The sequence below is a fragment of a genome, unplaced genomic scaffold (assembly GCF_019419815.1).
Source record: "Pyrus x bretschneideri cultivar Hongxiangsu unplaced genomic scaffold, Pyrus_bretschneideri_v1 Contig22, whole genome shotgun sequence".
Lineage (NCBI taxonomy): Eukaryota > Viridiplantae > Streptophyta > Magnoliopsida > Rosales > Rosaceae > Pyrus > Pyrus x bretschneideri.
Window position 1 is genome coordinate 4,561,169 of NW_025999524.1, and position 26,909 is coordinate 4,588,077.

A 26,909-nucleotide genomic window follows, 5' to 3' on the forward strand; every position below is an offset into this window, starting at 1 on the left:
AAAAGGTTAAATGTCAGGGGAAGGGGAATCGGTGGTGATCGAATTTGTACAAGTGTGCATAAGTATTATTACCTTCTGTCATTGTGATAAAGCGTCATCTGCAGGTTAAAAAATTGTTAGTTGCATGAATATTTCATCTATGTAATAATGTACCAAATGAGTCATGGCAAACAGCTGAGTCAAATTTCCTTGAGAGTATAGAATTTGTCAATCCGCTTCACTCGTTCGATATGAGGAAATGTTCAAGGTATACCGATTGTATGGCACGTCTCGCAAAATGTGATATTTATATTTTGTACCACCCGACTTTATATTGGTTATATCTGACTTGAGAGTTGTCTTAATTAGTCCATTCCATTGTAGTTTCTCTCTAGAGTGGAAGTCGAAACGAGTAAAAGTATGTTCTGTAAACAATTTTAGTGATGAATTTACTATTATTCTTTACAAATAGTATTACGACAATGGCTGTACAAATTACAGACCCAAATGAAATGACTCTTTTTAATCAAAATCCCTGTACCCTTTACCATGAGGCTTAAAGTTCACTTTCTTACTTTCATGACCACACATTAGACTTATTTTCACATTATAGAATCCATAATGTTTCTTGTTTTTTGTTACCCTATTTTCGAAGACTCGTCATTTACACGTCTGACTCATTTATTAGGATCTTCAGTCAGCTTCGACGAAGCTAGCAAGATCCGAAACAATGAAAGATCCCGGGGCTTAGACCTAATCCACAGCATGCTCTTTACTATTCAGGGCATCCCATTTCCTAGAGGACAAGCTTCTAAGCTCCTTTGTGATACAATTTTTCTACATAGATTTTGATGCAATTTTTCTACATAGAAGCAAATGGGGAGGGCTCTGGTTTTTTCTTCCAAACAGTCCGTCCCCGAACAATCTCTTCATCTTTATGGTTCCCAGTTGTTTGGAGGAGATGTGTATATCTGAATGGCTGCTTCTCAAGGGAGCCCAAAAACACGCTGTTCTCAAGAATCCCAGCTCCCAGAGAAAATCCATTCAGTAGACTTGTGTCATGATTCTCTTGTTTCAGTCCCTCTATCAACATTCCATCTTTGTCTGGATCGCAAAGCGATTGAACAATATCTGAACTCCCACACTCCTTTCTGTATTCTAGTGTGATTCCAGTCAGTTGGTGAGACTCCAAAATATTGTCAGGAATCGTCTGTCGAAAACATAGATTAAATTGGTCAATTAAGAGTTAATTATGGTAAAAAGAAACTTAAGTGACCGTTTAGAACTACTTCCGAGATTTTAACCCTTTCAGAAGCAGTGCCAAACATGCTTTTAACGAGGGGAGATAGATTTTATTTACCTCAAGCATCCATCGTACGTACTTGACATTGTTGACATGCTGGTTCATGTCCAAATCACTTCTCTTGGGCTACAAGTAATAAGAAAATTGCATATTCAGCATATGCTTAATTCTCGCAAGTCTCAACTGTATATATGGATGTAGCTCTGAAACGTGGGAATAATTTGGACACGAAATGTTACCTTCAAATCGTTATTGACATACTTAGCGTTGTTGTCCAACTTGACGATTTTATCAGGGACATCGTCTGGGATTGCCTGCTTCTGTATGAACCAAGGTGCAATCTCACCCCTCACTCCCTCTGGCATTTTCGAAAGGCGCCTAGTTTTCTGGTTCATCATCACCCAGGTGCTGTTCCATGTTTTATTACAACCATGGTTAATCAATGACAAGACTGAAATAAATCATTCATCAGGAGATCATGAAAGTGATTGGAAGTTTGAAGAAATTATACAGTACCTGGTCGCACGAGCGAAAATATGGCCCGTAGCTTGGCTTCGGATCAACCAGTCTCGCTTCATACCATTCTTCCCTGATGCTTGAACCCAAGTGTCGATTTCCAGTACCTCTCCCCTGCAGGATGTGATTGTCACATTTATTTTAACTTAAAAACTGTTCAATGCTACAAAGAGTCCTACTACCTAGCTTTAAAATTTATAGAAAAAAGAGAACAACTCCATGTTCGAGTCCCCTCTCTGAGGTTTAAATTAGATTAGAATATCGCTCGATCACAATGAAAACCGATGATTGGACTTACCAGATTGGATACTGGTCAACTTGAACTTGCATTCTTGAAACAACCCAAATAAGATCATTCTTCATCATTTCATGTGTTGCTCCAAATCCATCACTCAGGAGTCCAGACATCCAAACATGATTCAATGCCGTCTCCTGCATCATACCCAAAAAAATTCAGTATTTTTGAGTTCCGAACACTGTAACACAATCATCACATGTAAGAAAAACAGCTTTCTTAACTTCATCACCTGAAGCAGATTGAGGATGCTCTCAAGTGTGGCAGTTTTATCCGGGCCGACCTCATAGGACCTAATGACAACCCTCTGCCTGTACCCCACGCCGCCTTCGATGCTAAACGCTTGTCGGAAATGATCAACGGACTGCTTGGTTGTCGGAATGTTCTGTCTAGCCTGCTGCTCAGTCACGAAGTCATTTCTGGTTGCCACACCAGCTGCCATATCAACTTTGGTTGCGGTTTTCGTGGAAGTTCCATTGATCTTGATGCTGCTCAGCTTTTGCTTATTGGAGTCGTGGCTATCTCTGCTGGAAGAACACCTCACTGGGAAGTAGGTAAGATAAGAGATGGTGGTCATGGCATGAAACCTTTTTTCTGGGGGGTATTTTTATTTCTTTTTTTGTTTTGGTTAGAAGAAAGGTTGAAATTTGGAAATGGGGAAGGAGATGGTTAAATAGTTGTTTGTGGACGGAAAAAGTTAGGAAATTTGAGAGGACAAAAGAGGAAGGAGTTGTATATCTCAAAGAATTGCCTTGTGTGTGTTGAAGGTTAAGTTTTTGGTGCTCTAAATTTTTGAGTTGTGATAACATAGGTTTCATCGACTTCACAAAGCAGACAAAAGGGTTAGTGTTTCTGTTTTTGTCGCATATTTTTCTTTTGTTTTGTCATGTTTTGGAAGAGAGATGCAAATACAAAGTGAACATGACTGGTTGGTCTAGCCACGTTTGGGTTTTCACTTACTTGAAGGGGGTGTTTTGAGTTTAACTCACGCAAATGTGACGATGATATCATATGTTGAAAGATTGAAGGATTGCGCATGTGCTAAAAAAAAGTTAGATTACTTCTAGTACTGTTGATTAATTTTATGACGAAACTTCAACTTCTTTTCAATTTATGTATATAGTGAGTTTGTCTCCATTTGAGAGTGCTTCTGCAAGCACTAAAAGTGTTTTTTGACAACAAAAAAAAGCTTCATGAGGATGCCTTTTCATGATGCACTTCCAAATGCTTTTCTAGAAAGCACTTGCAATTTTTTTTTTACGCATTTGCAATAAAAACGCTTTTAGCTGAAAGGCACCCTTTTTTTAGAGAAGTTAAAGTTAGTCTTTTTGGTCATATACGTATAGTATCGTTCGTATTAACAAAAATGCAAAATACAAAGCGAGGCGGATGTGGCGGTTTTAAGGCATGACAGCAGCGTGAGGATCGTAGTTTTGTACGATTTGATGCTCGTAGTCTCCGATTAAGCACGGTTTGAATTTAATGCATGATTGGATTAATACAAACAAACAATTCATTCCAAACCATTCCGTGGTAAAAGGACATTTGGGGGAACCAATTGCCTGTTGGATATAGAAAACCCAAACTCTTCCTTCTCTCCAAGACTTGCCTACCTTGATTTGATTTTGGTTCTTGCTTTTGAAGGTTACCTTTGTTTTGGAGATGATTCTTTCCTCTCTTTTTTCCCTTTGTTTTTTGTACATTTCTAGGTAGAAAGTAAAATTGATGTTATGGGATGTTTCACAGTTAAAAGTTATCGCAAAGTGATCTCCGCAAATCTTTTTTTTTCCATCTCAGCCTAGTAAGACATTGTTTGCTTTGATCATGCTAGCAAAAAATTTGTATCTCAGCTATTAAGCTCAAAATGCGTCTTTACATGGAAATGTAACGCACCGGTTAATCTACAAGTGTCCTTTCACAAGCTCACACAACCCTTGTTATTACTTCACTTTTTGTGAAATAAAACAATTGCATATTGACCAAAAAATAAAAATAAAACAATTGCATATGTTTAGTACAAGCTATGCCTTGAGTTGTAGGAGGTGACTTATGGTGAATAAATTTACATTTACCATTCTAATGTTACATCCGATGTGAAAGAGAATAAAACCACAATCAAGCCTTATCTTACTAGGTGAGGTTGGTTGTATGAATCTTAGAATACCACTGCATTAAGTTTTGCGCCAAGTTTTCCGTTAGCTCCAAATACTTCATATCTTTTCTTATAATCTCTTTCAGAGTCTTTCAAGGTCTTCTGTTATCCAATGAAAAAGAAATCCACAATGCTGCTGTAATACAGAAAACTAACACAAGACTGGCAGTGCATAATTTTTCACTGCCTCACGAAGTTGATTCTTGGGGTCCACCGTACACGTATTCCTCAATGCCAAGTTACAGTGTGAACTCAAACTCTTATCAGTATTTTTCTGTGGAAAGGATCCTCTTCGGGTTCCTTTCCTTTTTCTGCATCTAAGTTCTGGAAAAATTGTAACACGTCGGTGTCATTCAACATCAGCAAAGTCGGGAAATTGCTCTGTTTCTTTACGCCCAAGCAAAGTTTGACCTGCAACAATGACGGTGTCGCCGTGAGTTAGTGAACAGGCAAGAGTTAGGGAGATGAGGTTGGGGATGCCTTCATACGAAGGGAACAAACAAGCAAAGCCAAAGGGAGAATTAAGGAATGTGTCCATCAAACATAATGAGACAAGCAGTAGACTCTTCTGTTTGAACAATTAGTAAAACTAAGCACGACCGATGGCTACCATGTCGATTATGCAATTGTTTTCCCTTGGTCTGATTATGCTAAGCATCAGGTTGAACGAATGTTTGGACTTTTAGACATGTTGCTCTTCGAGATTAAGTGCGTAATTAATTACTAATTATCATATAAACAACATTCTGTCCCACATTGCTAACAGGTGGGTTCATCAGAAAGAACAAAAGAGGCGATTATAAATTAGAAGTGAATGTGTGCAAGTGAGACTCTTTGGCCCCCTTGACCAACATCTACAGATAAATTTTCTTTCAGTCACCTCACACGCACCTCATGCAGCAACCGAGGAGATGCAGACCAACAAGAATCCTGTGTTCATTTCTGCCCGGAAGGGTAACGAATGTAGCGGCCGTTATGTTTCAAGTTGAAGTTCTACTTGCCACATTTTACGCCTCTGGAAATAATTGAAGAGACAGGCAAACGTGAACAAAACTGAAACATGCATGTCCTCTGAAAAGAGTCTTTCTGTACTGTTAAAGTTCTTGAATCACAGGAACCTACATTTCATGGTTACAGGAAGGCTGTCCAAGATAACGCTACAGCAACATTAACGATATTTCAAGCTGAATTGGATAAACTAGAAGATTTCACTATCTGCTCAGTACTAAATAAAACTCTGTTAAAAACAAAAAGTAATACATCAGATTTTAAACTGGACAAAAACCACATTCGTTACAACAATCCGGAACATGGCAGCACTTCCATCCTTCCTATTACCTCATGAAACAAAATAAGAAGGAAAAGAATGAACCAATAATCTTGTCAGATGTTTTATTTGGAACAATATGATACACTTGAGAGTTTTATCTGTACACTCTGATGTTGACTCTTCCGAAAAAATGGTTTCTGATAACTAATCAATAATCCAATTCAACAACTGCTTTTGAGTATATTCTTCTAAAGTTGGCAACAGCAAAAAAATCTGGTAAATATGGACTCAACCTTTCAAGTTACAGGTTTGCCAAACTCACCAATCAACATCAGCAACCCTATTTAGCAAATGACCTGTAAAACATCGAACCGGGAAAGCTGTCAAGCCAAGAAGAATATTAAAAGTTTGAGAATGTGCTATGTTGAAGCGAAAGTTGAAAGGAGATATCTTACTTGCAGTATAACTCAAGGGAATTTGGTGGTTAACACAACAGAGTTCTCTCGGAGTTGAGAAATCCCTCTTACTATCACATGCCTCTCTTTGAATAGTCAGCTGATAAACCTTGAACTCCACCAATAGCCTCATCAATATTTTAAACGAGCAGTTCCTTCACTAGCTTGAAATTAAATTCTCAAGGTACCGAACTGCATGCAACTGATAGTCTTTGTCTAGATGCTTAAAAAGTGCACTGTGTGTACAAGAATCAGGCTCGATCTCTCTGTCAAGCATCTGTTTATACAACCTCAAAGCCTCCTTCCAGTTGCCTATGTTGCAGTTCTCATTTATTAGAATAGTGTATGTATACTTATTTGGAACTATTCCTTTCTCCTCCATCTCAGCAAACGACTTGTAAGCCTGATCCATTCTCATCACTTTACAAAGGCCATTTATCAGCGCATTGTAGGTGACCACATTTGGCAAAACACGCTTCTCTTGCATCTCTGAGAAGTACATATATGCCAGTTCTAGTCTTCCCTTAGCTGCGTGTGCATGAATCAATACTGTGTAAGTTATCACCGAAGGAGACAAACCTTTGCTAAGCATCTCATAGAACACCTCTCTTGCCTTCATGAGTTGGCCACTCTCCAGGTGAGCGTGAATGATGCTAGTATAAGTTATATGGTCTGGAACGATACCATCACGTACAATTTTCTGCAACAAGGTATATGCTTCATCCAAATTGCCCAATTTACAAATCCCATTCACAAAAATATTGTATGTGAACAAATCAGGAGGGAAACCCCCTGCCAGTATTTCTTCTTGCATGCTAAATGCCTTGGAAGGGTCACCAAGCGTCAATTCACCCACTATTCGAGTATTGTACGCAAATCGGTCCGGCTTCACTCCTCTATGCAACATCTCATCAAATAACTCCTTGGCCATCGATAAGTTTCCCGCCTTGCAAGATCCATTTACCAAGATGGTATATGTAAAAACATCAGGGCAAGTTCCTTGATTGGTCATTTCTTTTTTAAGCTGTCGAGCAACAGCCAAGTCTCCGGATCTGCAAAGACCATCCATAAGTGTGTTATAGGTGACGACAGTAGGAGTGAAAGTCCTATGCCTCAACTCATCAAACAATCTGAAAGCATCCCCCAAGTTCCCTAATCTACAATACCCGTATATTAGAGTGTTGTATGACACTATATCCGGCCTTATATTTCTCTTTAACATATTGGAAAACTGTTCCCTGGCATCAATCACTCTTCCCCGCTTGCAGAGTCCATACATTAACGAATTATAAGTAGCCACGGTGGGATTCGCTCCTCTAATTACCATTTCTTTCTCAAGACATAACGCCTCTTCAAGCAGTCCTTTGTTGCAATACCCACAAATCAAAGGGTTATAAGTAAATGCTGTAATCCTCAATCCAGATTTCATCATTTCCTGGATCAGTCCCTTGGCCTGCTCCAGCTCCCCTTTCTTTGACAGCCCATTGATCAACACATTATACGTTACATCGTTCGGAAAACACTCTATCTTTTGCATCTCTGACAAAAGGTCAAGTGCTTGTTGCACTTCTCCTTCCTTGCAGAATGAATCCAACATGGTGTTATAGGTAACAATCGTCGGCTTAATCCCAGCCTCGCCCATCATTCTGTAAACGTCTTTAACTCTAGCCACAAGGTGTTTATTTCTAAGTATCCTAAGAACCCTATTGCAGTTCTTCACGTCTGGCAACAACCGGTTTCGAACCATCTTATCGAAAATCCAGAGACATTGCTCAAGCATCGATTTTTTTGTATAAACCCAGAACAAGAGATCGAGAAGCTTCAACGAGACCTTCGAAAACACATACTCATTAATCAAAACATCCACAATCCCATGCATATTTACACTAATCACCCTCTCCATAACCCAATGCGCCGGCCTCATCAAATTGTTGTGAGCCAGAATCTCAAGAATCACACAGAACGCAAACTCGGATCTTTTAAAACCCGGTTGGCCCTCGACCCATCGGAAAAACCTCAGAGCGATTCTGGGTCGGGTCCTAATCTCGACGAGGACTCGAACAAACAAGTCGGGGTCGACAATAACAGCTTGGAAACGATCGGAGACCCACTTGGAGTTGCAAAAAGCCCAGGGCTTTTCGTCAATGGTGTCGAAAATAAGGTCCCGGTAATGCGTTTGGGAGAAAGCTGTGGTGGGTAGAGAAGTAATTGAGGAGCAGTTGTGGGAAGACCCAGAGAGGGCGAAGAAATGGCGTACCTTGAGAGGACGGTGGTGTACGGCGGAGGCGGAGGAGGCAGTGGCGGCTAAAGCTTTTGAAGCTCTGGCGCAGAGGGTCATTGAGTGCAGAGGCGACTCATCCAGTGGCGGAGGATCGGCGAGAGAGAGGGGTTTTGGGTTTTGGGTTTCGAGTGAGTTCGACGGTTGATGGACGGCTCAGATCGAAATGAGCTTGGGTAAGTGTGTGGAAGCAGCCATGGTGATGGTGGCTATTGTATTGCGGACCCCAGCCCAAACCAAAACACTGGACTTCGTAATCCGAATTTCAAGTGTACTGTTAGGTTTTACTCTATGATCCACAACTGTTTATTTTTTTAATTCACACTTTAAAGATCAATTCGACCAAAAATCAACTAAATTCAAAATTATTTAGACGAATCATGTTATTCATTTTTTTTTAATGAAACATGTAATACTGTTGAAGCCTCAAATTTTGAAAGTGTTAATCAAATAGAAACACGAACTGTGCAACATTAAATGATGAGAAGGAGAGCTCAAAAATATAACAAGAATGTCTAACTGAAAAAATCAGCAGCATTTCCTAAATTATATTAGACTGTAGAGTATCTCCAATCACGCTCTCTTTGCAGTTAAAATTATCAAACATTATGTTAAGAGCTCTTTAAAAAAGTTGTACTCCATTCATACTCCCTACTTTAGCGCGTCATAATGACTGCATATTGCGCTTTACCGCAATGACAGAAAGCAATAATGCTTTTACATAAATAAATTATTTATATTGATACACAAGCAAGATCAAATGAAACAAATGCTAGAGATTACACCACGTCTTGTGATTATGATACACATGAAGCACATGAAGCAGCTCCCTTCAGCAACTCTACTTCTGACGATCCATTAATTGTTGAAGAATTGCCTGTCAACAACACAAACAACAACTCATGATACCCACGTGGTCTGGTACACGTTATTTTCGTCATTAAGATCGACGACGATGACATAAAACCTAACAAAAAGTTCTGATACATGTTAAAAACTTTTCCTACATTGTGATTAAATTCCTCGAAAGATCGGATTCAGTTGAGCTTTTGATGTATTTTATCCACTGCACAAGTTATTTTAAGTTGCAAGCACATGCAGAAAAAAAAAACACAAAGTTTTGTTGTCGTGACTTACAGGACAGGATCCGTATGATTTCATCCCCTGATGTAGTTCATGGGATGAAATTAAAAGTTTTACAGGACTGAATTCAATGGATTGATTCTGTCCTCTGTTGTCTGCAAACCCAATTAGTTCACGTTGTAGAAGGTGTTCGAATGCCTGCAGAAGCAAAAAATGAAAATGTTCTGCTAAAATGTAACACAACAATAAGATTTGTTATAACACAATTTTAGCAAGGAGCTAAGCGTACCCGCAAGCAAACATTTCTTGCAAAATAGTCAGCTGTCTTGACCGAATCGTGTATGCTTTTGTACTCTGCCAGACATACCAAACATGTAAGCGAAAACTTAATAATAGGACTTAGAATGACAAGAATCACATATTCACCTTTCATTACAGCGTTGAAATTGTATGAGTTCTGCTCTTTAACTTCCAACCTCTTCATGCATACCAGAATGTAAAGTTCCAATACAGAGCAATCTGCTTAAATCGTTGATTTTCATAAGAAAAAAAAAGGAGAAAAGGAGAAAAGAAGAAGACAGGAAACAATACATCATTGCTTTGCTTCGCTTCATAGTTATATACACAAGTCTTTGGCAGGCAGAAATGATGGATATGGGAGGAACAAAGAATGCAGATAATGAAGTCCAACAAAGAAAGATATAAATTCTCAGACCTTTTATGCATTCCAACTTTGGATGCCTTTGGATATTTGAAAGTGCGGTTTTGAAGTTTTCTAGTGACAGCATTCCAGATTCTAAATCCATATCAGAAACAGCGCGGAATCTAGTACCATGGTCCATGACGAGTAACTTTAGTATATGACGAATGATGAACACTAAAAGCAATACATTCATTCAATTCTCTCACTATCAAAAGAAAAACTTACAGATATCTTAACAAATGTTTGACGGTTGAATCAAGATTCAGATATGTATTAATGATCTCTTTGAATCTCTCATCAGCCAATATAGTCTGTAAAATGTCAAGGACTTTACAAGCTGAAGGATCTGATCTGCTAGAATACTATAGAATGAAAAATTGTTTTAGATGAATATTCTATGTTATCTCATTAAAAGACATAGTCAGGAAAGGATACTTGAAGTTTTGCATTGAATGCAATAGCATAGTCTGGTGGAAAGCTTGAGTCTGTTGGCAATAGTAAAATGTGCTCCAACAATCTGCCTCGTTTGGAAATTAAGCAAATCAGAAAAGCAACTACTACATTGGAAGTGTCAATATTTGGGAAGAAACAATAACAGCACCCAAGCCATAAGTTAATAACTTTACCGTTGTATGTCTTCATAAGCAGGAGGAAGAAACAAAAGCTTTCTATGTGAAAAACGAGATCTTACTCGTTTGTCCAAAAGCATATCAGCATCCTGCATGAAAATTTCTTCTCAACTTTGATGCAACTAATCCATATGCTAACATTAAAACCTAGGCATTCACAGTTATGGCAACAAAAGTTAACAAGGAAAAGATCACAGCAATTTTAAAGCAACATACCAGTCGCGAACTCACACCAATGACAACAGCTTGAGATGTAACTGACTGCATTGCATCAAGTAAACTATAAAGCAATCTCTGTTTTCCCTGTAAGGAACCATAAGTGAAAAAGAAATATTGAGTCAATGGTTGTTTATTTTTATTCTATAAAGACAGCATGAATTTAAGAACTCAAAAAGGCATTTGCATCGCATGAGTTGCACAACTTGCAGAGATGCGACATGGGTCAAAATTCATATCAGTCAAGACTCATAACATATTCCCGTGAGTAACCGACAAGAAACTCTTTAAGGTATGCGTAGGTTTAGCTTGTAAGTCATACACTTCTTACACCTTATATGTTGCACAATATTCGTATACCAAATGGCGTCTTGTCTTAATATTTATGGTTGATACTTCAACCAAAAGCACCCAACCAGAGTCAATTTTGAGAAAACAAGTATGCTGATTTGAGCTCTGATCAAGCAAACCCCTTTCATGAAAGCTCCAGTAGAGAGAAAAAAGTACTATATTTTCTCTAGGTTATAATTACATTTTCATTGACATTCTTCCAACATTTAGTTTCAGTAGACCGAAGAGTGTGTGTGTTCTTTATGTTTCAGTCTGCACGTACTCTTCTTCAATAAAAGACTTAAATTACTCCTTACGAAAGGATAAACTTTCCTACGATTTCCAGTGTAACTTTGCAGCCCAAGATAAGATTCACAAGTTTTTACATGTTAACTAATTGCTTTTCACAAATCTTCACCAGTTTCAAAGAACGAAGAAGCCAAAGATAAATCATGAATGTCAAAGAGCAAGGCTGCAGAATTGAAAAACAAACGGGCAAAGGAAGATGAGGTCTTACCAGAGCAAACAAGTCAAACTCATCCAACACAAAAATAATTGTTTTATGCGCTAATCCACACTCCCTAATTAGCAGAGAAACAGATCTGTCAGAACCTCTAATCCATTTGACAAGAATCGCACCACGGAAACTTTATACGCACCTTAACATGGCTATCATAAACTGAGAGTTATCATCAAACGATGCCTACAAAATGATCACAACATCAAGAAACCAGAAGTTTTCGGAAGTACAATGCTTCAAAAGTGGTTTCAGATAAAACTATGCACTTACCATTCTCGAGAACACCAACTGATGCTCCACGCATAGCTGCCTAGCGATTTCCTGAATGACCAACAACCATATTAAACAAAGAAAAACATAATGTTACTATCTAGGATTCCTGAATGAATCATCACAATTTCAACCCCAGACCTGAAAAAATAAAAAGAAAAGTAGACAGAATCATCAACCTTGAATGCGCAGTTGTCACTGCTATGTAAAAGGCCACTCAACCTAATCTGCAGCACAATTTCCACTCCAAATTAAATTGCAAATAAACATTAAAACGGGAACAAAAAAAAAAGCAGGAAAATGCAAGGAAATTATAGAGAATAAAAGTGAAAAATGCAAGCATACCACTGAAATCATATCAGGAAATTCTTGTAATAAATCGCTGAGCACAAGCTCCAATACCTAAAACACGAGTAGAATAATAAAATCAACTGTATATTTATATTACAATTATAAGAGGATTGAAGAGGAACTACAATGGAAAATTTGGGGGGCATACGGCAATTTTTCCGGAACCACGGGGACCCAGAAGCAAAATGGAGTTGTTGCAGGCCTCAGTGATCGAACTCGAAACTAAAAATTTCAACTTGCTGCAAAAAAAATAAAAAAAATAAGAAAATCAAAGCCAAAAAGCCCCCAATTTTTATTTTTAAAAATTGAAATTAGGGTCGAAGCGTGTGACTTGAAGGAAATTGGGGACCTGTAGTTTGAGTCGTCGGAGTGAGAGAGAGCTTTGAAGGCGAAATTTGGGTCGCAGAGCCGGCTCCGGAGCAGACATAGGGCTTTCTCCGCCTGATTTTCCCGCGCCATTTCGAGAAGCAAGCTCGGAGCGGGATGAAATGAGACGAGAAAGAAATGGCGGGAAGGAATGCGCAGTCGGTTTATACAGTACCAACATGTGCCCCACCTAAGACCGAAGGCCCAAGTTAACTATGGGCCGAACTGAACCTTTTCGGTGGGCCGAAATTGCAACCGGGAAAGTGCTTGTGAGGCCCATTCTACGCCATACATTACGTCATCGGCGCATAGTAGAAAACAAATAGAGAACCCGCTACGATGCGCCATTGGCCTTGGCTGCGATTCCAAAAATATCGTCCCGACGAGCTGAAGAAAGAAGCACCGACCGGTCATTCGCATTCAGACATCGTTCAGAAGAACCAGAGGAAGAAGAAGAAGCAGCGAACTTGCGGTTGGAAGCGTCGGAGGAGAGATGGGAAGCATCAGTTATGCTTCCATTTCCAACTTGAACTTCATCCGGAATCGCACCCACAATTGCTTCGACTTGCGGGGACCAATCAGAAATCAGCTGGGTTCCGTTCGAGTCCACCACTCGAGGAGGCCGAGACCGGAGCTCAGTGCTCTGCGGATCCGGAGGAGCCTCCGCGGTGACGTCGTTTGCTGCGCTGTTGATGATGATTTGAGAGAGAAGCAGCAGGAGTTTGGCGCTGGACCTGGGGTTGGGTCCGCCGTCAAGGAGAGGCCTTCTACTGGTAACACTTAACATCCACAATTTGTAAAAAAAAATTCACTGAATTTGTTATTAAGTTAATAAGAGCTAAACATGGATTTTCTTACAATTGTTAGTAATTCTAGTGCTTTTGATTCTTTGCTAATCTGAGTAATTTGAGTATGTTTAGAAGCAAAATATACCTTAAATCTGATCTGGGAGCTCTGTAATATCCGTTAAGTATAATAATTGTCTGGTACTGATTCAAGAAGTAATTTGTAATTAACCCTGGTAAGCATTTTGCTGGCAGGAAGCACTTTTGCTAGAAGTGCTTTTCTTAGAAACACATTGAACTTTTTACTAAAAATCCAGTGCTTCTTGGAAAAGCAATTGGAAGTACTTCTTGAGAAGCACCTCTAGAAAGCGCTTCACTTCTAAGTTTTTCTTCCAAATGTAATTAGAAGTGCGTTTGATTGAGTGGAAGAAAGTGCTTTTGCTACTACAGAAAAGAAACCGAGTTTCTTTAGCTCCTAGTGTAATTTGGACCTTTTTCGAAAACAATTCGTTTGTACAGGTTTTGCTTCTGTAAAAGCATATAAATTTACTCACTTATCACAATTTAGATCTTGCCTTGAGAAAGTACGCGTTAATGTCTTCAGTTACAAGTTTGACATGCCATTTTGATGTACAATATAGATTTGGTTGATGGAGTGAAAGAAGACAATGGAGGAAGTTCGATTTCCAATTTTCTGTATCCTAGTCAAGAGCTCCTCCCGGATGATAAAGAGATGACCATATTCGATCATCTGGAAGAGCTGCGTCAGAGACTTTTGATATCAGTTATAGCGGTTGGTGTTTCTATTGGGGGGTGCTTTGCATATTCTAAAGACCTTATAGTATTTCTTGAAGCTCCGGTTAAAGAACAAGGTGTAAAGTTCCTGCAGCTAGCTCCTGGCGAGTTTTTCTTTACTACTATAAAGGTTAGACTCAGTGAATATCTATCCGGTCCTTGAAATGATTGCTGCATTTAAGATTTTGTTTTCCGGAAGTGCAAATCAGTCTGGCTAGCTATTGCGGAAGTGTAATGAAGTGTTGTAGGGACTTTATGATTAGTATTTCGCATAAGAATCTCAGTCTTAAATGAGAATATTACCTCTTGCCCCTTTTTTTCGTGTTTTCATTTGGTTATTTCAGAAGTAAATCACTTTAACAAGAAAGTTCTTTTGATTGTTTACTGCAGGTATCAGGATATTGCGGCATTCTATTGGGGAGCCCCATCATTCTGTATGAGCTTATAGCCTTTGTTCTTCCAGGATTAACGAGAGACGAGAGAAAATTTCTGGGGCCAATTGTTTTAGGCTCATCGGTTCTTTTCTATGCTGGTATCACCTTCTCCTATATGGTGTTGACACCAGCAGCCTTGAACTTTTTTGTTACGTATGCAGAAGGTGTTGTGGAATCTTTATGGTCCATCGATCAATACTTTGAGTTCGTACTTGTTCTCATGTTCAGCACAGGCTTGTCTTTCCAGGTAACGACTCTCCTCTCAAGTATTCTTAACCGAAATTTACTGTTGGTTTGTGCCCCTAAAATGCATGCATTGAAGTGGATCTCTCAGTAGAAGCTCCGTTAACAAATTACCTTTCATCTTATTCTAGGTTCCGGTTATACAATTTCTCCTTGGACAAGTCGGTCTGGTATCAGGAGACCAAATGCTATCAATTTGGAGGTATGTTGTGGTTGGCGCTGTTGTGGCAGCTGCCGTGGTTACCCCGTCAACGGATCCACTCACTCAGCTTCTTCTGGCAGCACCCCTCCTCGGTCTTTACTTAGGGGGTGCCTGGGTGGTTAAGCTTACTGGCCGGTGAACCCTATTAAACGCATGAAATTTATTTGCAGTATCGCGCATTCAGTGTTTGTAAGGATCTTTACATTTGCAACATGTAACATAAATGCGATCTTATATAGAACAAGGGTGGATTCTAAACTCGAATTCAAATGTCGAAACAAGATATATTTTCTTCTCGAAAACAAGGACTTACAAAGCTCTGCAAAATCAATTTCATCTCTCTCTCTCTCTTTCTCTCTCGCCTAACTGTTCAAATCAATATTCTGCACACTGGTTTCTAAATCAACAGTATTAGGAGAGGCCACTTCAGATTCGAGCTGTCTCAATGAACTCTTCAAACAATTGCACGCCTGACTAAAAGCTTCCAGATTTCCGTTGAGATTCTGCAATTCGGATTGCATATCATCAACAAAACTGGAGATTTTCTCGGATGCTGCGTTGATAGCGGGAACCTCTTGTGGGGGGTATAAACAAGCTCCAAGCTCGTCTATTTGTATTCCGATTTCTTTACACATTATCAACAATTTCTCCAAGGAATCCACAAGATTACCGCTGCCATTTGGGTTTTCCAGTTTAAGCAAACCGCTGATGGTGCGAATTAGTTCCTTTATTACCACAAGAGCCTCTGACACAACGGCAATTGCCAATTGAGAAACTCTCATCTCTTCAGGTGACAAGTCATTGCCCAGATCACCATCACTTAAAATTTCATCATCATCGGGTTCAATCTCTGCTTCAGTAGAAGGCTCGATAGAGGATTCATCTGTCGGGTCAGAGGAAGCTGGCTTAAGCTCCTTCATCTCACGAAGAACATCCTTCACCGAAACTGCAACCTTTGTCATTGCTCGCCCAATTGCTGTAATATTTGTGGCAGGTGTCATTTTGAGAGCAGAACACGCTTCCCATACTGCACCGACCCACTGTGGAATTGAGAGTTTCCCATCTTTATTCCGTGCTCCTGCAAGTGTATGTTCCAAGTGAAGATAAGGTTCCTACTAGCTAAAGTAGTCGTCAAATCTTTAGCCAAGACAATTGCACTTCCAACTACCATAATATGCAATCAAATAGACTCTAATGGTTATTAATCAGCATTAGCCTCCAAAATTTGATGTCAATGATCTACACGAAAGCTAACTCTAGAAGCTGAAGTTCATGGTCACTTTGAAGTCATACACCTGAAGTTCATGGTCACTTTGAAGTCATACACCAATGACAGTGTGTATGTGATTTCAACAAAAATACAAAGCATGCAGTGATTTTTAAGAACAAGAAATGCTACAGAAACAATGTATGGTTTAGAGGGGGGAGAGAGAGAGATTACCATACAAAGAGATAGATTCCTTCCACAGCTTAAAACTGGTGTCAACAACTTGCTTTACAGACGTATGGACACAAGAAGCCAGCGTAGGCCCTGCACCCACTGTACTCCCATGTGAAAGCAGAAGAAAACCTTGCAGGGTATTGAAGTAGGAAACCATGTTTTCTTCAAGTGATCTAACTTGCGGTGTTTCTCCTCCGGTCCAAAGCATTCCAACTGCATTATCAAGTCACATTTAGTCACTTGAGCATCAGGCATTATGCAACAGAAGGGAGAAGAAGAAACTATACAGCCAGATCACGAATCGAAACATAGATAGACAAAAACCATATACGTCAGATCTCCATGGCGCCTTTTTTCAGAGTACATGATCACTCAAGGCACATTGAAGAATATGGAAAAGTTGTTGAGTTACGGAAGCATATTTGTAAGGGTAATAATGCTAGGGAGACTAAATTTGCAAACTAAATGATATGTCACCAATACGATTGAGCATGTTAATCAACGCTTAAGAATAAACCAATCATCAACTTCCATATCCTTTAGTTTCCAAAATTTAGTCTCCCTAGCATTACCCTATTTGTAAAGTCCAGAAAGGTGAAATCAGAATTCCTTCTATAAATTTTCCAGATTTTTCCATTCGAAAGGACACGTTTTCGAATTAACTATACCAAGATATTAGCAGTGGACACAGATGAAAAAAAAAATTAAAATAAAAGCAAGAAAAATAAAAATTGAAGATTGATAGGACTTACAAATGGTAGCTTGTTTGGAGACTTGATCGCCCATCTTTGTGACCTCCACCCAGCTCACCTTCTCAAGTGTTGAAGGTGCGGTTTGATCCAACACCTGATTTCATCCAATTCAACAAACAAAACCATAAAAAAATAAAAAATAAATAAAAAAGAAGGAAAGATTGAATTTCTAGAGACAGAGAGAGATTGAACCTGGAAGGTCTCGTGGACGGTGTTGAGGTGGTGATTGAGAGTTCGAGTCAGTTGGTCTCTCTCGGCTCGGCCCATCGCTCGGCGTTTGACGGAAGGAATTGCAGCTGCAGCAGCGGGTTCTCAAAATTCTCAGAGGTTTAGGGGTTTTGTGGAGGGGAAAATCTTCTGCCGCCAAGTGCCAATAGGGTAACGCGATTAACAGCCAGTTCCGTTAATCGACGACGTCTCGTCTTTTGTATTGGGCTAAATGACCTTCGGCCCGTTATGGCAATGAGCTTTATTTTTATTTATTTAATTTTGTAATAGCGTATGAATTTTTTTGCTAGACCAATCTTAATTAGATAAGTAAACTAAATCTAGGATAACAAGGAAACTTAGGGAAGAGAGAATAGTTGAAACTAGAGTGGCTAAAGTGGGGGAATATTGGGAATACCGATTTGTGTATGTGGAACGGTGTGCTTTCTCACAACTTAACCACGAAACCTATCCATCACTTTTTTAGGAAAAGTATGATATTCGTTGATGAGGTAAATGAATAAGTACAATTGTTTGGACCCAAATTTACATCATCGGCCTATGCAATCAAGGCCGTTGAGTGAGCATAGCTCCCAACCTTCGGATGGAAAAATAAAGATAATTATGTTATTGTTAAAGGATAATATGATGGTTTTTATCATAATAATTATCTTTTAATATGAATTATATTGGCATCTTCTTAAACCAGATAAATAGGATGCAAATTATATCCCAAAGCAGTACAGTTCGAGTTGATTTGGGATGTCTGATGGCACTTGGAAGCTAAAAATGAATTTAAAAGGTAATGAAATTATGATGATGTGATAAGCGTGGGATTTGATGGTCTTGGATAATGGTGATAAGAAACCTAGGTAGGCTAGGTTATTTGAGTAGTGATGGATGTTGTTAGATGAATTGATGATGGAATCACAATGCATGCCGTGTGAAAGACTACTTCCCATATAATTATGTACTGCGAATTTGGTGGTGATTATCTCCAATAAAAGGAACCAACCACACCAGTGCAGGTGGATTGGTGGTTGTTTAGATGAACATTATTTGTTCAAATCCAAGCATGCAGGCTATATTAGGATTCAATGTGACAAGACGAAACACAAGGATTGAATTTGGTTGCATTTTTGACTAAGTTCAGAGTCTGGGGAGTAGTAAGGTTTATCCGAGGCTTAAGTCAGTGGAAGAGTTCTAATAGCATGGCAGAGTCTTTATTAGCTCATCAACCAACACAGACTCATCCTTATAAATACAAGACACCGTGCAGCAAAAAAAGCCCTCTCCAATTCAACACACAAAACTGTCCTGCACAAACTCTCGCTTTATGCGAAATCTCTCAATAACCTTGAGATTTTTATTTTCTTTTTCCGCCAACACATTTTCAGTTTGGATAAATAACACTGTGAAGGTAACCGACGAACATCTTCAGTTTGGATAAACAACGTTGTTGTCGTAAAATCAACCGACCGAGGAGCACCTTCAGTTGGATAAATAGCACTGCGTCGAGGCCAACTGGTTATTTATCCAAGTCTCGGTCGAGAAGGATTTTCGAATCCTTATTGGCAGAGGTCATCTCATTAGCCTTCTTGGCGAAGTAAGGTGTTACAGGTTACTACATTCAGCACATTGAAAGCCGAATTTGATATTGAGCTTCCCAAGACTAGCAGCCTCTTCAGACTCTAGAACCCGAAGGCCGATACGTGTTCCTTTCTCAGCCACAGTCGCAAGATCAAGAAGTCAGTAGCGCGCTTAACGCAGCATCAGCACATTTTACTCATCGGCCGAGCTCGGTCTACGAGTTGGCACATCCTACACACAACCGAAGGATGTAGTTAGTTTACTAATTACTCGGCCTGCGCGCCACGTAGGCTTGGTAGTTTTTAGGGCCAACAACAATACAAGGATATGATGCCTTTATTTAGGCCTGGATAAAACATTGTCAGAGATTTTAACCTGATCGAAAAGAAAAAAGTATCACACACTAATTACAATTAAATTTTATCTTCGAATAACAAATCACCAATTATATCTAGAAGGTCCTTGAACTTGCTCCATTGAAAGGCCATACCTTTACCACTTACTTTAATCTAAATCTAGATATATCACTTCCTCTTAAAAGTAGGAAATATATTCATACCAATTTCATATACTTTCCTGCTTTTTAATTCTCCAACAATATGTTGTATACGCTTAAGAAATCACAAACAGGCTTGTGAATTTCGAGTTCAAATATTCGAAATCGATGCTGTCCTTTTTAAGATCACACAACTTCTTCCTTTCCCTTTTGAATTTACCTTTTTATTCCCAATGTTGCACAGCTTTGGATTAATGACAGAGTAAGGAGCTGCTTGCAGACTTGTATTCCAATAGAAAATATGGGAAAGTAAAATATACAGCCTCTATCTTCTTAAACCTGAAGGCGAAAATAAACTCATTCCTAATATAATAAGTGAACCCATCCGAAAGGGAAAGAGATTTTCCCTAATATCTTTGGACTTTTAATGTATGTATGTATATCTATATATATCACGTCACAAAAACCAAGCTTCCCTCATAATAATATTCAAAGAATCTGATAGCACCACCACCATTCTCTTGTAGCTCCTCCTTGGCCTCCCCCTCCACAGCACAGTAGTGCATTCAAGAGATGGAAGCGCAAAATTCCGAACGTGAGCGTATAATCGAAGTACGTGAAGATGTTCCCGCTATAGAAACCAGCTTGAGTAGGACAAAGATATGTCGGGATGGATCCTGCGGATTTTTAAATGATAAATCTAGTTCCAAAGATGCACAGGGACGTTTTGCACTTCGTTGCGTTTTAATGAGCGTGGAAGTTGTTGGCAAGGGCGGAGCCAAGTACAAGGCTCCTCTAGGCTATATCATAGGGAGAGTATGACTCTTCAAGCTTAAAAATATTAATTTTTAGATTAGTTTATGATTTTTAATTGTCATATTTCACATAAGAAATGAAATTTTTTATTAGTAAGCTTATTTTTAAGAATAATAAGAGCTAATAGATGTTAAATAAACTCATCACTTTAACCAATGGTTCCTTATTTTATTTACTTGAAAGCTTTGAAGACTAGAAACCTAGAAAACATAGTATAAAATTCTTGCTTTAAATTACTACATTCAAGTTTTTACTATTATATAACTTTATGTAGGTAACGTAGGATTAAAAACTTGATAATTTTAGCTTAGCCTACCCACTGAATAATTTATGGCTACGCCATGGGTTGTTGGAGGTATCAAAGCCAACAGTCTTGCAATTCTCACCGATGCATCTCATCTGTTGACGGATGTTTGCAGCATTTGCAATTTCTTTGTTCTCAGTTTGGGCATCGGGATGGGAGGCAACTCCTCGCCAATCGTACGGCTTCTACAGGATTGAAATACTAGGCGCTCTAGTTTCGGTCCAGCTGATTTGGGCGCTTTCTGGGATACAAAGAGAAGGGACTTACCACTTTTGAAAAAGAAAATACTAGAAAAAAGAAAGGGGGGACATAGACCATACCCCTTTTGAAAAAGAAAATAAAAGAAAAAAGATTGGGTGGACATATACCCAAACCCCTCTATAAACCTTAAAAGGTAAGAACCTGCAAGACAAGCTGCAAAACGAAAAAGGAAATCCAAAAAGATTAGGTAAAAAAAGGAAATCACACATCAAGAATGGGAGACAAACCTGTAGGCTGGCATGCCCAAGAAATTTGAGTGCAGAAGAGGAAGAATCTCTATAGGAGGAGCAGAATGCCAAACAAGTGAAGATAAGAGAAGCCCTAAATTGGCTAATTTGTCAGCAACATCATTCCCTTCTCGAAATGTATGAGAGCAACGGAAAACCATGTTTTGCAATCGGAGAATACAATTGTTCCAGCGTGTCTGGAGTGATCAAGGAGGAGAGAAGGATCCAGAAGCGAAACAGGATATCGCGTTAGAAGAATCACTTTCAAGCCATAGATTTTGCCCACCCCGCGCATGAGCCAATTCCACAGCAATGATGACAGCATGGAGCTCCGCATAGAAAGAAGTACGATACCCCAAGCTTAGGGAGAAACCACCAAGAAAATAGCCTGCAGAATCTCGGAAAACCCCGCCACAAGCCGCAGGACCCGGGTTACCTTTAGCAAGGCCATCAGTATTCACTTTGACCCAAGAAAAAGGAGGGGGATGCCAAAGAACAGGGACTATAAAAGGAGCTTTACAAGATTTAGCCAAGATTCCAAGAGAGACTAAAAGTTGCCTATCCAAAATGCCTCGTACATGACCAGGGGTGAGAACTCCAACCTGGCTAATCCAAGCCAAGGTGGAATGGCAAAGGCGTGAGAAGGAAGAGGGTTTACTTTCAAACTTCACTTTGTTACGCATCTTCCAAATAGCCATTAGCAAGAAAAACCTTGAAGCTAGCCATACATTGCGAAGTTGTGGAGAAAACCGTTTTGACACAAAAGTAAGCCAAAAGTCAAACTTCACTTTCTACGTTTGGTTTAGTGGTTAACATTAGCATGGCATTCTTATTTTGTCATGAGATCATGGATATGGACATGGACACGGACATGATAATCATCCTCATAGTCATGAGGATCCCGATGAGACTCATAACCATGGGATTACTGTGACGACACATCACTCTTACCATCATGAGGTGCACTGCAATCACGATGGCAAACACCGTCATATAGTTGAAACCGCGGAACCTCTACTCAAGCATAGCTGTGAAGGTGAATAGAAACCGAAGCAAAATGTGCAGGGGGCTTATCTTCTTGTACTTGGCGATTCCATTCAGAGTATCGGAGTGATGATTGGTGGAGCAATTATATGGTACAAGCCCGAGTGGTAGATTGTTGATCTGATATGCACCCATGTATTCTCAGTAATCGTGTTCTCGACCACAATCCCGATGTTGAGGAACATTTTGGGTGTTCTGATGGAGAGCACTCCCAGAGAGATTGATGCTACAAAGATTGAGAAAGATCTCTGTGAGGTGGATGAGGTAGTTGACATTCATGAATTGCACATCTGGGCGATAACTGTTGGTAAGGTACTAATGGCTTGCCATGTTATCGTTAAGCCAGATGCTAATGCCGACATGGTACTGGAAGAGATTATAAACTACGTCAAGCGAGAATATAATATCAGTCATGTAACGATTCAGGTAGAGTGTCAGTAGAGTCTGAGAGAGATGATTTGCCAAAGTTTTTGAGTGTTTTAATTAGGTCAGTTTTGTGTTTTAAGACTTCAATTTTCCTCCATAGTTAGAAAGATCATCTGGTATCTCTTTGGTTGCTCTTATATATGTTTCTGATGTAAGACTTCACTTTTGTCAACATACTAAACCATAGTTACAAATAAAATTCCATCTATATATCATTCGTTCGAAATCGCCCAATAGGTTATTTTCTGATTTTTTTTTATACAAAGAATATTTTTATTTTAAATTAATTTAAACTGTGATCAATGTCGCAACTGACTCATGTGTGGGTAAGTTTCTCTCAATACACACAAATACTTGCAAAAATTTGGCATTCTAAAAGGGAACTGGGAATTTGGGAGGTCACTATAAGTCATATAGAATCAGGGTTTAATATCCCACTAATGTATGTTTAGTGTCGTTCGAGTTCATTTTCGATCAAAGTTTATAATCGGGCCTATTTGTGCATACTTCACCAAACACAAAACTTGCCAAATTTTGTATCTTGTAGGGCGTATGTTTGAGATTACTTCTAGAATGACTAAAAGTCTTTTCTGATAATAAAAAACACTTTTATGAACATGTGTGGCTCATGATCTCATGTATCACCACGTGATGTGTGAGACAACATGCGGATATATAGCCGGGTACGTTCATGGTTTAGTAAATTCAACTGCAAAAGTGCTGATATGTAAGATCTGATGGCTATGTAAATGATGAATTATCTTTGTGAGAAATCTTTTGTTTTTCCTTTTTCGTCCTATCGCATAGCTTCGAGCATGTCCTCTTCTTAGTTTAACTTGAAATAGAAATATCGTTTGTAAATTTGTAATCATTCTCTGATTGCACAGGGCACAAGGAAGATATGAGGCCAATCTCTTATCTTGCAAATGATTTCTTAACTCGATCAAAAACTCACTCTTATGGTTCTGATCGATCGAGATTAAAATATCAAATTATATGCTTTGTGCATACGAGTTCACAATGTATTTCAACAGTGTGAGTAAAATTGTAAATACCGAGAAATATAAAGCTCTGATAAATAATAAAAGAATGTAAATTTTGGCTTGTATAGGATAGGTGGATTTTTTCAAAGGAAATTAATTTCATCAAACACTACTCGCTCGTTATAGTTAAAGAGTCATTTCTCTTTACCTATAAAACCGTTGATAAATATACATAAGCGACGTATGAAAGCATTTTTGAACATGTGCTAAATTGTGGTATGCATGTACGGAGGAACAAGTACGAAGCCAAGATTTTCCGTCAACCTTTGCTTAGTGGCACAATTGATTATCCAATCGAAGCCTTCTTCTCAAATATCCTCTCCCTTGCCTTCCTTGCCTGAAAAAACAAAACCCAAATTCTATGAAGATCCGGAACAAAAACTAAGTGCTACTAGACTAAATGATCATATGCCGAAATTATGAAGAGATTGAAGTTAGAAATAGACCTGCTTTTCCCAGTTTGTACGAATTGTTACCAAGGAGAGCAGAATGGTTTGCACAAAAGAACCAACTTGTATCCCAATCCAAAGTCCCCTTCCTCTTTGGTGTACCAAGAAAGCCAATAGTGCAGCAACTGGGATCCCACAGAGATAAAATGCTCCAAGGTTTATGTAAGCCCCTATATGCTGCCACCCAGTTCCTCTAGCAACACCTGATTTTTAATCTCGAGATTAAAAATTTAAACAATGTAATTATCTCTAAGCAAGATGCTTAATTAGCTTATTGGCAGTAAAAATATAATAAAACATTTAACCTGTAAGGACCCCTTGAAAGCTGTCTAGAATAAGAGACAGACAAATTAGAGGTGCCATGGCTATGACATAATCGACGACGTCCTTCTCCTTGCTAAAAATGTAGCCAAATATGTACCGGCAGGCGAACAGGGTTGTGGTTTCTATACTGGTCTCTATGGCTGCTAGAAACACTGCGACGCGAGCAGCTAAACGCGCACCTTCTGGGTTACCGGCTCCTAGTTCATTTGCAACCCTAGTACTATACAATTTTACATGCAAAATGTAAAGTTAAATGATCGATTTGTTAGTTAATTTTTATGCAGATTTTAACTGTATTGATTAAGCATACCTTACTGCAGCACCAAAGCCATATGGTATTGCATAGAGTGTTGAAATGGTCTGGAGACTGTCCAGAAACAATTTGATTAGATCTAATCAAATCCAAATTCAAAAACTGGTTTTAAAATTTCTACATAAATTATAGAACGAAAACATAAAAACTTACCATACAGACAGTACTGAAGTTTCGAGGGCCGGATTTGGTAAAAGCCCGGAGAGCAAGATAAGCAATTCGAATGACCACCACTCAAGGCTACAAAAGCCATCAACAAGAATCAATCGGAAAGACTTTCGACGTTTACTGAGGAGCTAATCTCACCTAATCCTGTATTTATTTACTTATTTTTAATTTAAAAAAACAAGGAAATATTTTATGAAAACATGTCAGAAAATTCTAGTTGAAGAGCTACCATAACATTAGTGCAGAAGGGATTGAAAAGCGAAAGAACTCTCCGATTCCTTCGAATATCTCCTTAGAAATGGGAGCTCGGGTTTTCGAACAGGCAGAGGAAAACTTCATGTACATTCCAAGTAAAATCAAATTGAGCCAGTAGGATATACTGATTGCTAATGCTCCTCCAAGGTGATCCAGCCCGGACTTGAAGACGAGAGCCCAACAGAGAGGAATATGGATCAAGAGGGTGACGACAGAGCTTACAAGCATAGGAAATGTCAAACTTTGTGCCTGAAAGTATCTAACGAGTGGTTGAAGGGCAGCATGAGCGAAAAGACCAGGTAGAAGCCAGATTGTGAATTTTCTGGCTTCGCGAGAAATGTCAGGGTTTTGACCCATAAAAATTAGTAACTTGTCCATGAATATCCATATCAAAGATAAAGGAAAACAAACTAAGGTGAGGGAAAATATAGCAGTGTAAGTATGAAGTCCAACTTTCTTAAATTCTTCTGCTCCAAATGCTTGTCCACATAAAGTTTCCAATGCACTTGCCATCCCTAGCTGTTAGCATGTTACAAAAATATACTCAACTAGTTTCTACAAACAACGAAAGAACAAAAGTGGAGGATGAAAGGCTTACGAAAAGACTAAAGCCGGTGACCCCAGAGAGGGAGATAGCTATGGAGGCGCTAGAGAGAGCAAGCTCGCCAAGTTGACCTACCATCATCATCGAAACAACGCGCAATAAGCTCTGGGATAAGTTCACAGCAATCATGGGTGCTGCTATGTAACACAACCTCTTTGCTTCTTGGAAGGAAGAACGCCATGTTACAACGGGTGCTTTCACATCGACCATGACCTCTCTCTAGGATGAAGTAATAGTCTGTACTCTCCAAATTTCCATTATTTATGGAATTTTGAGTAAATTAAACTCACGTTTTCGTGCGATCTCTTGTTTTTATTCTCTTCCTTTAAGAAAATACAAAGTGAGATTATTGATTTAAGGGAGTTTTAATGAAAAGCTTATGGTACTGTTCACTTTAATGAAAAATTACATTTTTACACTAAAAAGTCACTCTTGATACTATTCATTTTACCCTTTATTTTGTCCTTATCATTAAAACTCAAATTTTCAAGCCATTTTCATTAGTTTTCCTTTGATTTAATCCCCACCAAAGTTTGTGTGTATGTGTGTAAACTCCAGGAATCAAAATAAACAAAATGTAAATGTTGGCTTGTATTGGATAAGTGGGTTTTATCAAAAGGATAGCAGAGTAAATGAATAAAACTCGACGTAGTTCTTTTAGCACGAAATGTTTCTCGATGAATAAAATTAAGCTCATCAAGCTTAAATCAGTTGTACAATGCATTATCCATCATTAGAATTTAGACATCGTCATTGATATATCCACTCCCTTGCCTTGGTTGGAACATAGAAAAACCCAACATATGTTAAGATCCTTGTAATTAACAAAGACTGATAAAATTGAGAGATTTTTCAATGGACTGGTATAAGGGTGGTACACCACGTGTCACTATACAAATGGTGGGATATGTATGCTAAAAAAGTTAATAACTTAAAAAATGAAATTTCCCACTTTTATTAAAACACGTGGTGTACCACTTATATTCCCGTCACAATTAAAAATTTCTCGGTAAA

The 26,909-nt window shown here is 38.9% G+C and overlaps 6 protein-coding genes and 1 pseudogene across 7 annotated transcripts; 2 read left to right on the forward strand and 5 right to left on the reverse strand.

The window, feature by feature from the left end:
• Window positions 1-107: 107 nt before the first annotated feature.
• Window positions 108-3,090, reverse strand: LOC103948168 (palmitoyl-acyl carrier protein thioesterase, chloroplastic-like). Its single transcript, XM_009359172.3, has 6 exons — window positions 2,326-3,090; window positions 2,097-2,230; window positions 1,799-1,912; window positions 1,522-1,690; window positions 1,340-1,408; window positions 108-1,189 (listed from the first exon to the last, which is right to left on the reverse strand). Exons 1-6 carry the CDS (start codon window positions 2,668-2,670, stop codon window positions 842-844), a joined length of 1,179 nt encoding a protein of 392 aa, XP_009357447.2. The 5' UTR covers window positions 2,671-3,090; the 3' UTR covers window positions 108-841.
• Window positions 3,091-4,121: 1,031 nt separating this feature from the next.
• Window positions 4,122-8,574, reverse strand: LOC103948178 (pentatricopeptide repeat-containing protein At1g22960, mitochondrial-like). 2 transcript variants are annotated; one of them, XM_048584671.1, is made up of 4 exons: window positions 5,971-8,574; window positions 5,838-5,871; window positions 5,137-5,260; window positions 4,122-4,656 (listed from the first exon to the last, which is right to left on the reverse strand). In XM_048584671.1, the coding sequence occupies exon 1, from the start codon at window positions 8,306-8,308 to the stop codon at window positions 6,131-6,133; it is 2,178 nt and encodes a 725-aa protein (XP_048440628.1). In that variant the 5' UTR covers window positions 8,309-8,574; the 3' UTR covers window positions 4,122-4,656; window positions 5,137-5,260; window positions 5,838-5,871; window positions 5,971-6,130. The 2 variants fall into 2 exon arrangements, with proteins under 2 accessions (XP_048440628.1, XP_009357458.2); XM_009359183.3 differs by lacking the exons at window positions 4,122-4,656; window positions 5,137-5,260 and having other exon boundaries at window positions 5,613-5,871.
• Window positions 8,575-8,944: 370 nt separating this feature from the next.
• Window positions 8,945-12,951, reverse strand: LOC103948189 (origin of replication complex subunit 4). The gene is made up of 16 exons (XM_009359192.3): window positions 12,700-12,951; window positions 12,499-12,589; window positions 12,345-12,401; window positions 12,179-12,226; window positions 12,000-12,050; window positions 11,869-11,912; window positions 11,727-11,790; window positions 10,880-10,966; window positions 10,661-10,752; window positions 10,470-10,551; window positions 10,260-10,345; window positions 10,047-10,156; window positions 9,758-9,850; window positions 9,621-9,685; window positions 9,386-9,529; window positions 8,945-9,125 (listed from the first exon to the last, which is right to left on the reverse strand). Exons 1-16 carry the CDS (start codon window positions 12,807-12,809, stop codon window positions 9,090-9,092), a joined length of 1,260 nt encoding a protein of 419 aa, XP_009357467.2. The 5' UTR covers window positions 12,810-12,951; the 3' UTR covers window positions 8,945-9,089.
• A 121-nt stretch (window positions 12,952-13,072) lies between these two features.
• Window positions 13,073-15,439, forward strand: LOC103948210 (sec-independent protein translocase protein TATC, chloroplastic). The gene is made up of 4 exons (XM_009359213.3): window positions 13,073-13,489; window positions 14,143-14,426; window positions 14,687-14,977; window positions 15,105-15,439. Exons 1-4 carry the CDS (start codon window positions 13,210-13,212, stop codon window positions 15,312-15,314), a joined length of 1,065 nt encoding a protein of 354 aa, XP_009357488.2. The 5' UTR covers window positions 13,073-13,209; the 3' UTR covers window positions 15,315-15,439.
• LOC103948201 lies at window positions 15,391-17,873 on the reverse strand. The gene is made up of 4 exons (XM_009359202.3): window positions 17,561-17,873; window positions 17,369-17,462; window positions 16,617-16,829; window positions 15,391-16,253 (listed from the first exon to the last, which is right to left on the reverse strand). The coding sequence occupies exons 1-4, from the start codon at window positions 17,633-17,635 to the stop codon at window positions 15,538-15,540; spliced, it is 1,098 nt and encodes a 365-aa protein (XP_009357477.2). The 5' UTR covers window positions 17,636-17,873; the 3' UTR covers window positions 15,391-15,537.
• Window positions 17,874-20,067: 2,194 nt separating this feature from the next.
• LOC103949473 lies at window positions 20,068-22,933 on the forward strand (annotated as a pseudogene).
• An 888-nt stretch (window positions 22,934-23,821) lies between these two features.
• LOC103949481 (protein DETOXIFICATION 12-like) lies at window positions 23,822-26,208 on the reverse strand. Its single transcript, XM_018647722.2, has 7 exons — window positions 25,890-26,208; window positions 25,266-25,810; window positions 25,022-25,108; window positions 24,866-24,922; window positions 24,537-24,775; window positions 24,229-24,434; window positions 23,822-24,119 (listed from the first exon to the last, which is right to left on the reverse strand). The coding sequence occupies exons 1-7, from the start codon at window positions 26,103-26,105 to the stop codon at window positions 24,069-24,071; spliced, it is 1,401 nt and encodes a 466-aa protein (XP_018503238.2). The 5' UTR covers window positions 26,106-26,208; the 3' UTR covers window positions 23,822-24,068.
• Between the last annotated feature and the right edge of the window lie 701 nt (window positions 26,209-26,909).

Bases quoted from the DNA above. Each gene is read 5' to 3' on its own strand.
- LOC103948168 (XM_009359172.3), bottom strand. From the start codon at position 2,670: ATGACCACCATCTCTTATCTTACCTACTTCCCAGTGAGGTGTTCTTCC. The intron at 2,231-2,325 runs GTGATGAAGTTA...GGTATGATGCAG, and splicing joins GCATCCTCAATCTGCTTCAG to GAGACGGCATTGAATCATGT. The intron at 1,913-2,096 runs GTAAGTCCAATC...CACATCCTGCAG, and splicing joins GTTGACCAGTATCCAATCTG to GGGAGAGGTACTGGAAATCG.
- LOC103948178 (XM_048584671.1), bottom strand. From the start codon at position 8,308: ATGACCCTCTGCGCCAGAGCTTCAAAAGCTTTAGCCGCCACTGCCTCC.
- LOC103948201 (XM_009359202.3), bottom strand. From the start codon at position 17,635: ATGGGCCGAGCCGAGAGAGACCAACTGACTCGAACTCTCAATCACCAC. The intron at 17,463-17,560 runs GTTCAATCTCTC...GGATGAAATCAG, and splicing joins CCGTCCACGAGACCTTCCAG to GTGTTGGATCAAACCGCACC. The intron at 16,254-16,616 runs GTAATCTCTCTC...ATACACTTGCAG, and splicing joins GGAATCTATCTCTTTGTATG to GAGCACGGAATAAAGATGGG.
- LOC103948210 (XM_009359213.3), top strand. From the start codon at position 13,210: ATGGGAAGCATCAGTTATGCTTCCATTTCCAACTTGAACTTCATCCGG. The intron at 14,427-14,686 runs GTTAGACTCAGT...TGTTTACTGCAG, and splicing joins TTTTCTTTACTACTATAAAG to GTATCAGGATATTGCGGCAT. The intron at 14,978-15,104 runs GTAACGACTCTC...ATCTTATTCTAG, and splicing joins GCACAGGCTTGTCTTTCCAG to GTTCCGGTTATACAATTTCT.
- LOC103949481 (XM_018647722.2), bottom strand. From the start codon at position 26,105: ATGGTCGATGTGAAAGCACCCGTTGTAACATGGCGTTCTTCCTTCCAA. The intron at 25,109-25,265 runs GTAGCTCTTCAA...TGGCTTTTGTAG, and splicing joins CCTTCTGCACTAATGTTATG to CCTTGAGTGGTGGTCATTCG. The intron at 24,776-24,865 runs GTATGCTTAATC...AAAATTGTATAG, and splicing joins GGCTTTGGTGCTGCAGTAAG to TACTAGGGTTGCAAATGAAC.
- LOC103948189 (XM_009359192.3), bottom strand. From the start codon at position 12,809: ATGGCGCGGGAAAATCAGGCGGAGAAAGCCCTATGTCTGCTCCGGAGC. The intron at 12,402-12,498 runs GTATGCCCCCCA...CTCGTGTTTTAG, and splicing joins GTGGTTCCGGAAAAATTGCC to GTATTGGAGCTTGTGCTCAG. The intron at 12,227-12,344 runs GTATGCTTGCAT...ATTGTGCTGCAG, and splicing joins TTCCTGATATGATTTCAGTG to ATTAGGTTGAGTGGCCTTTT.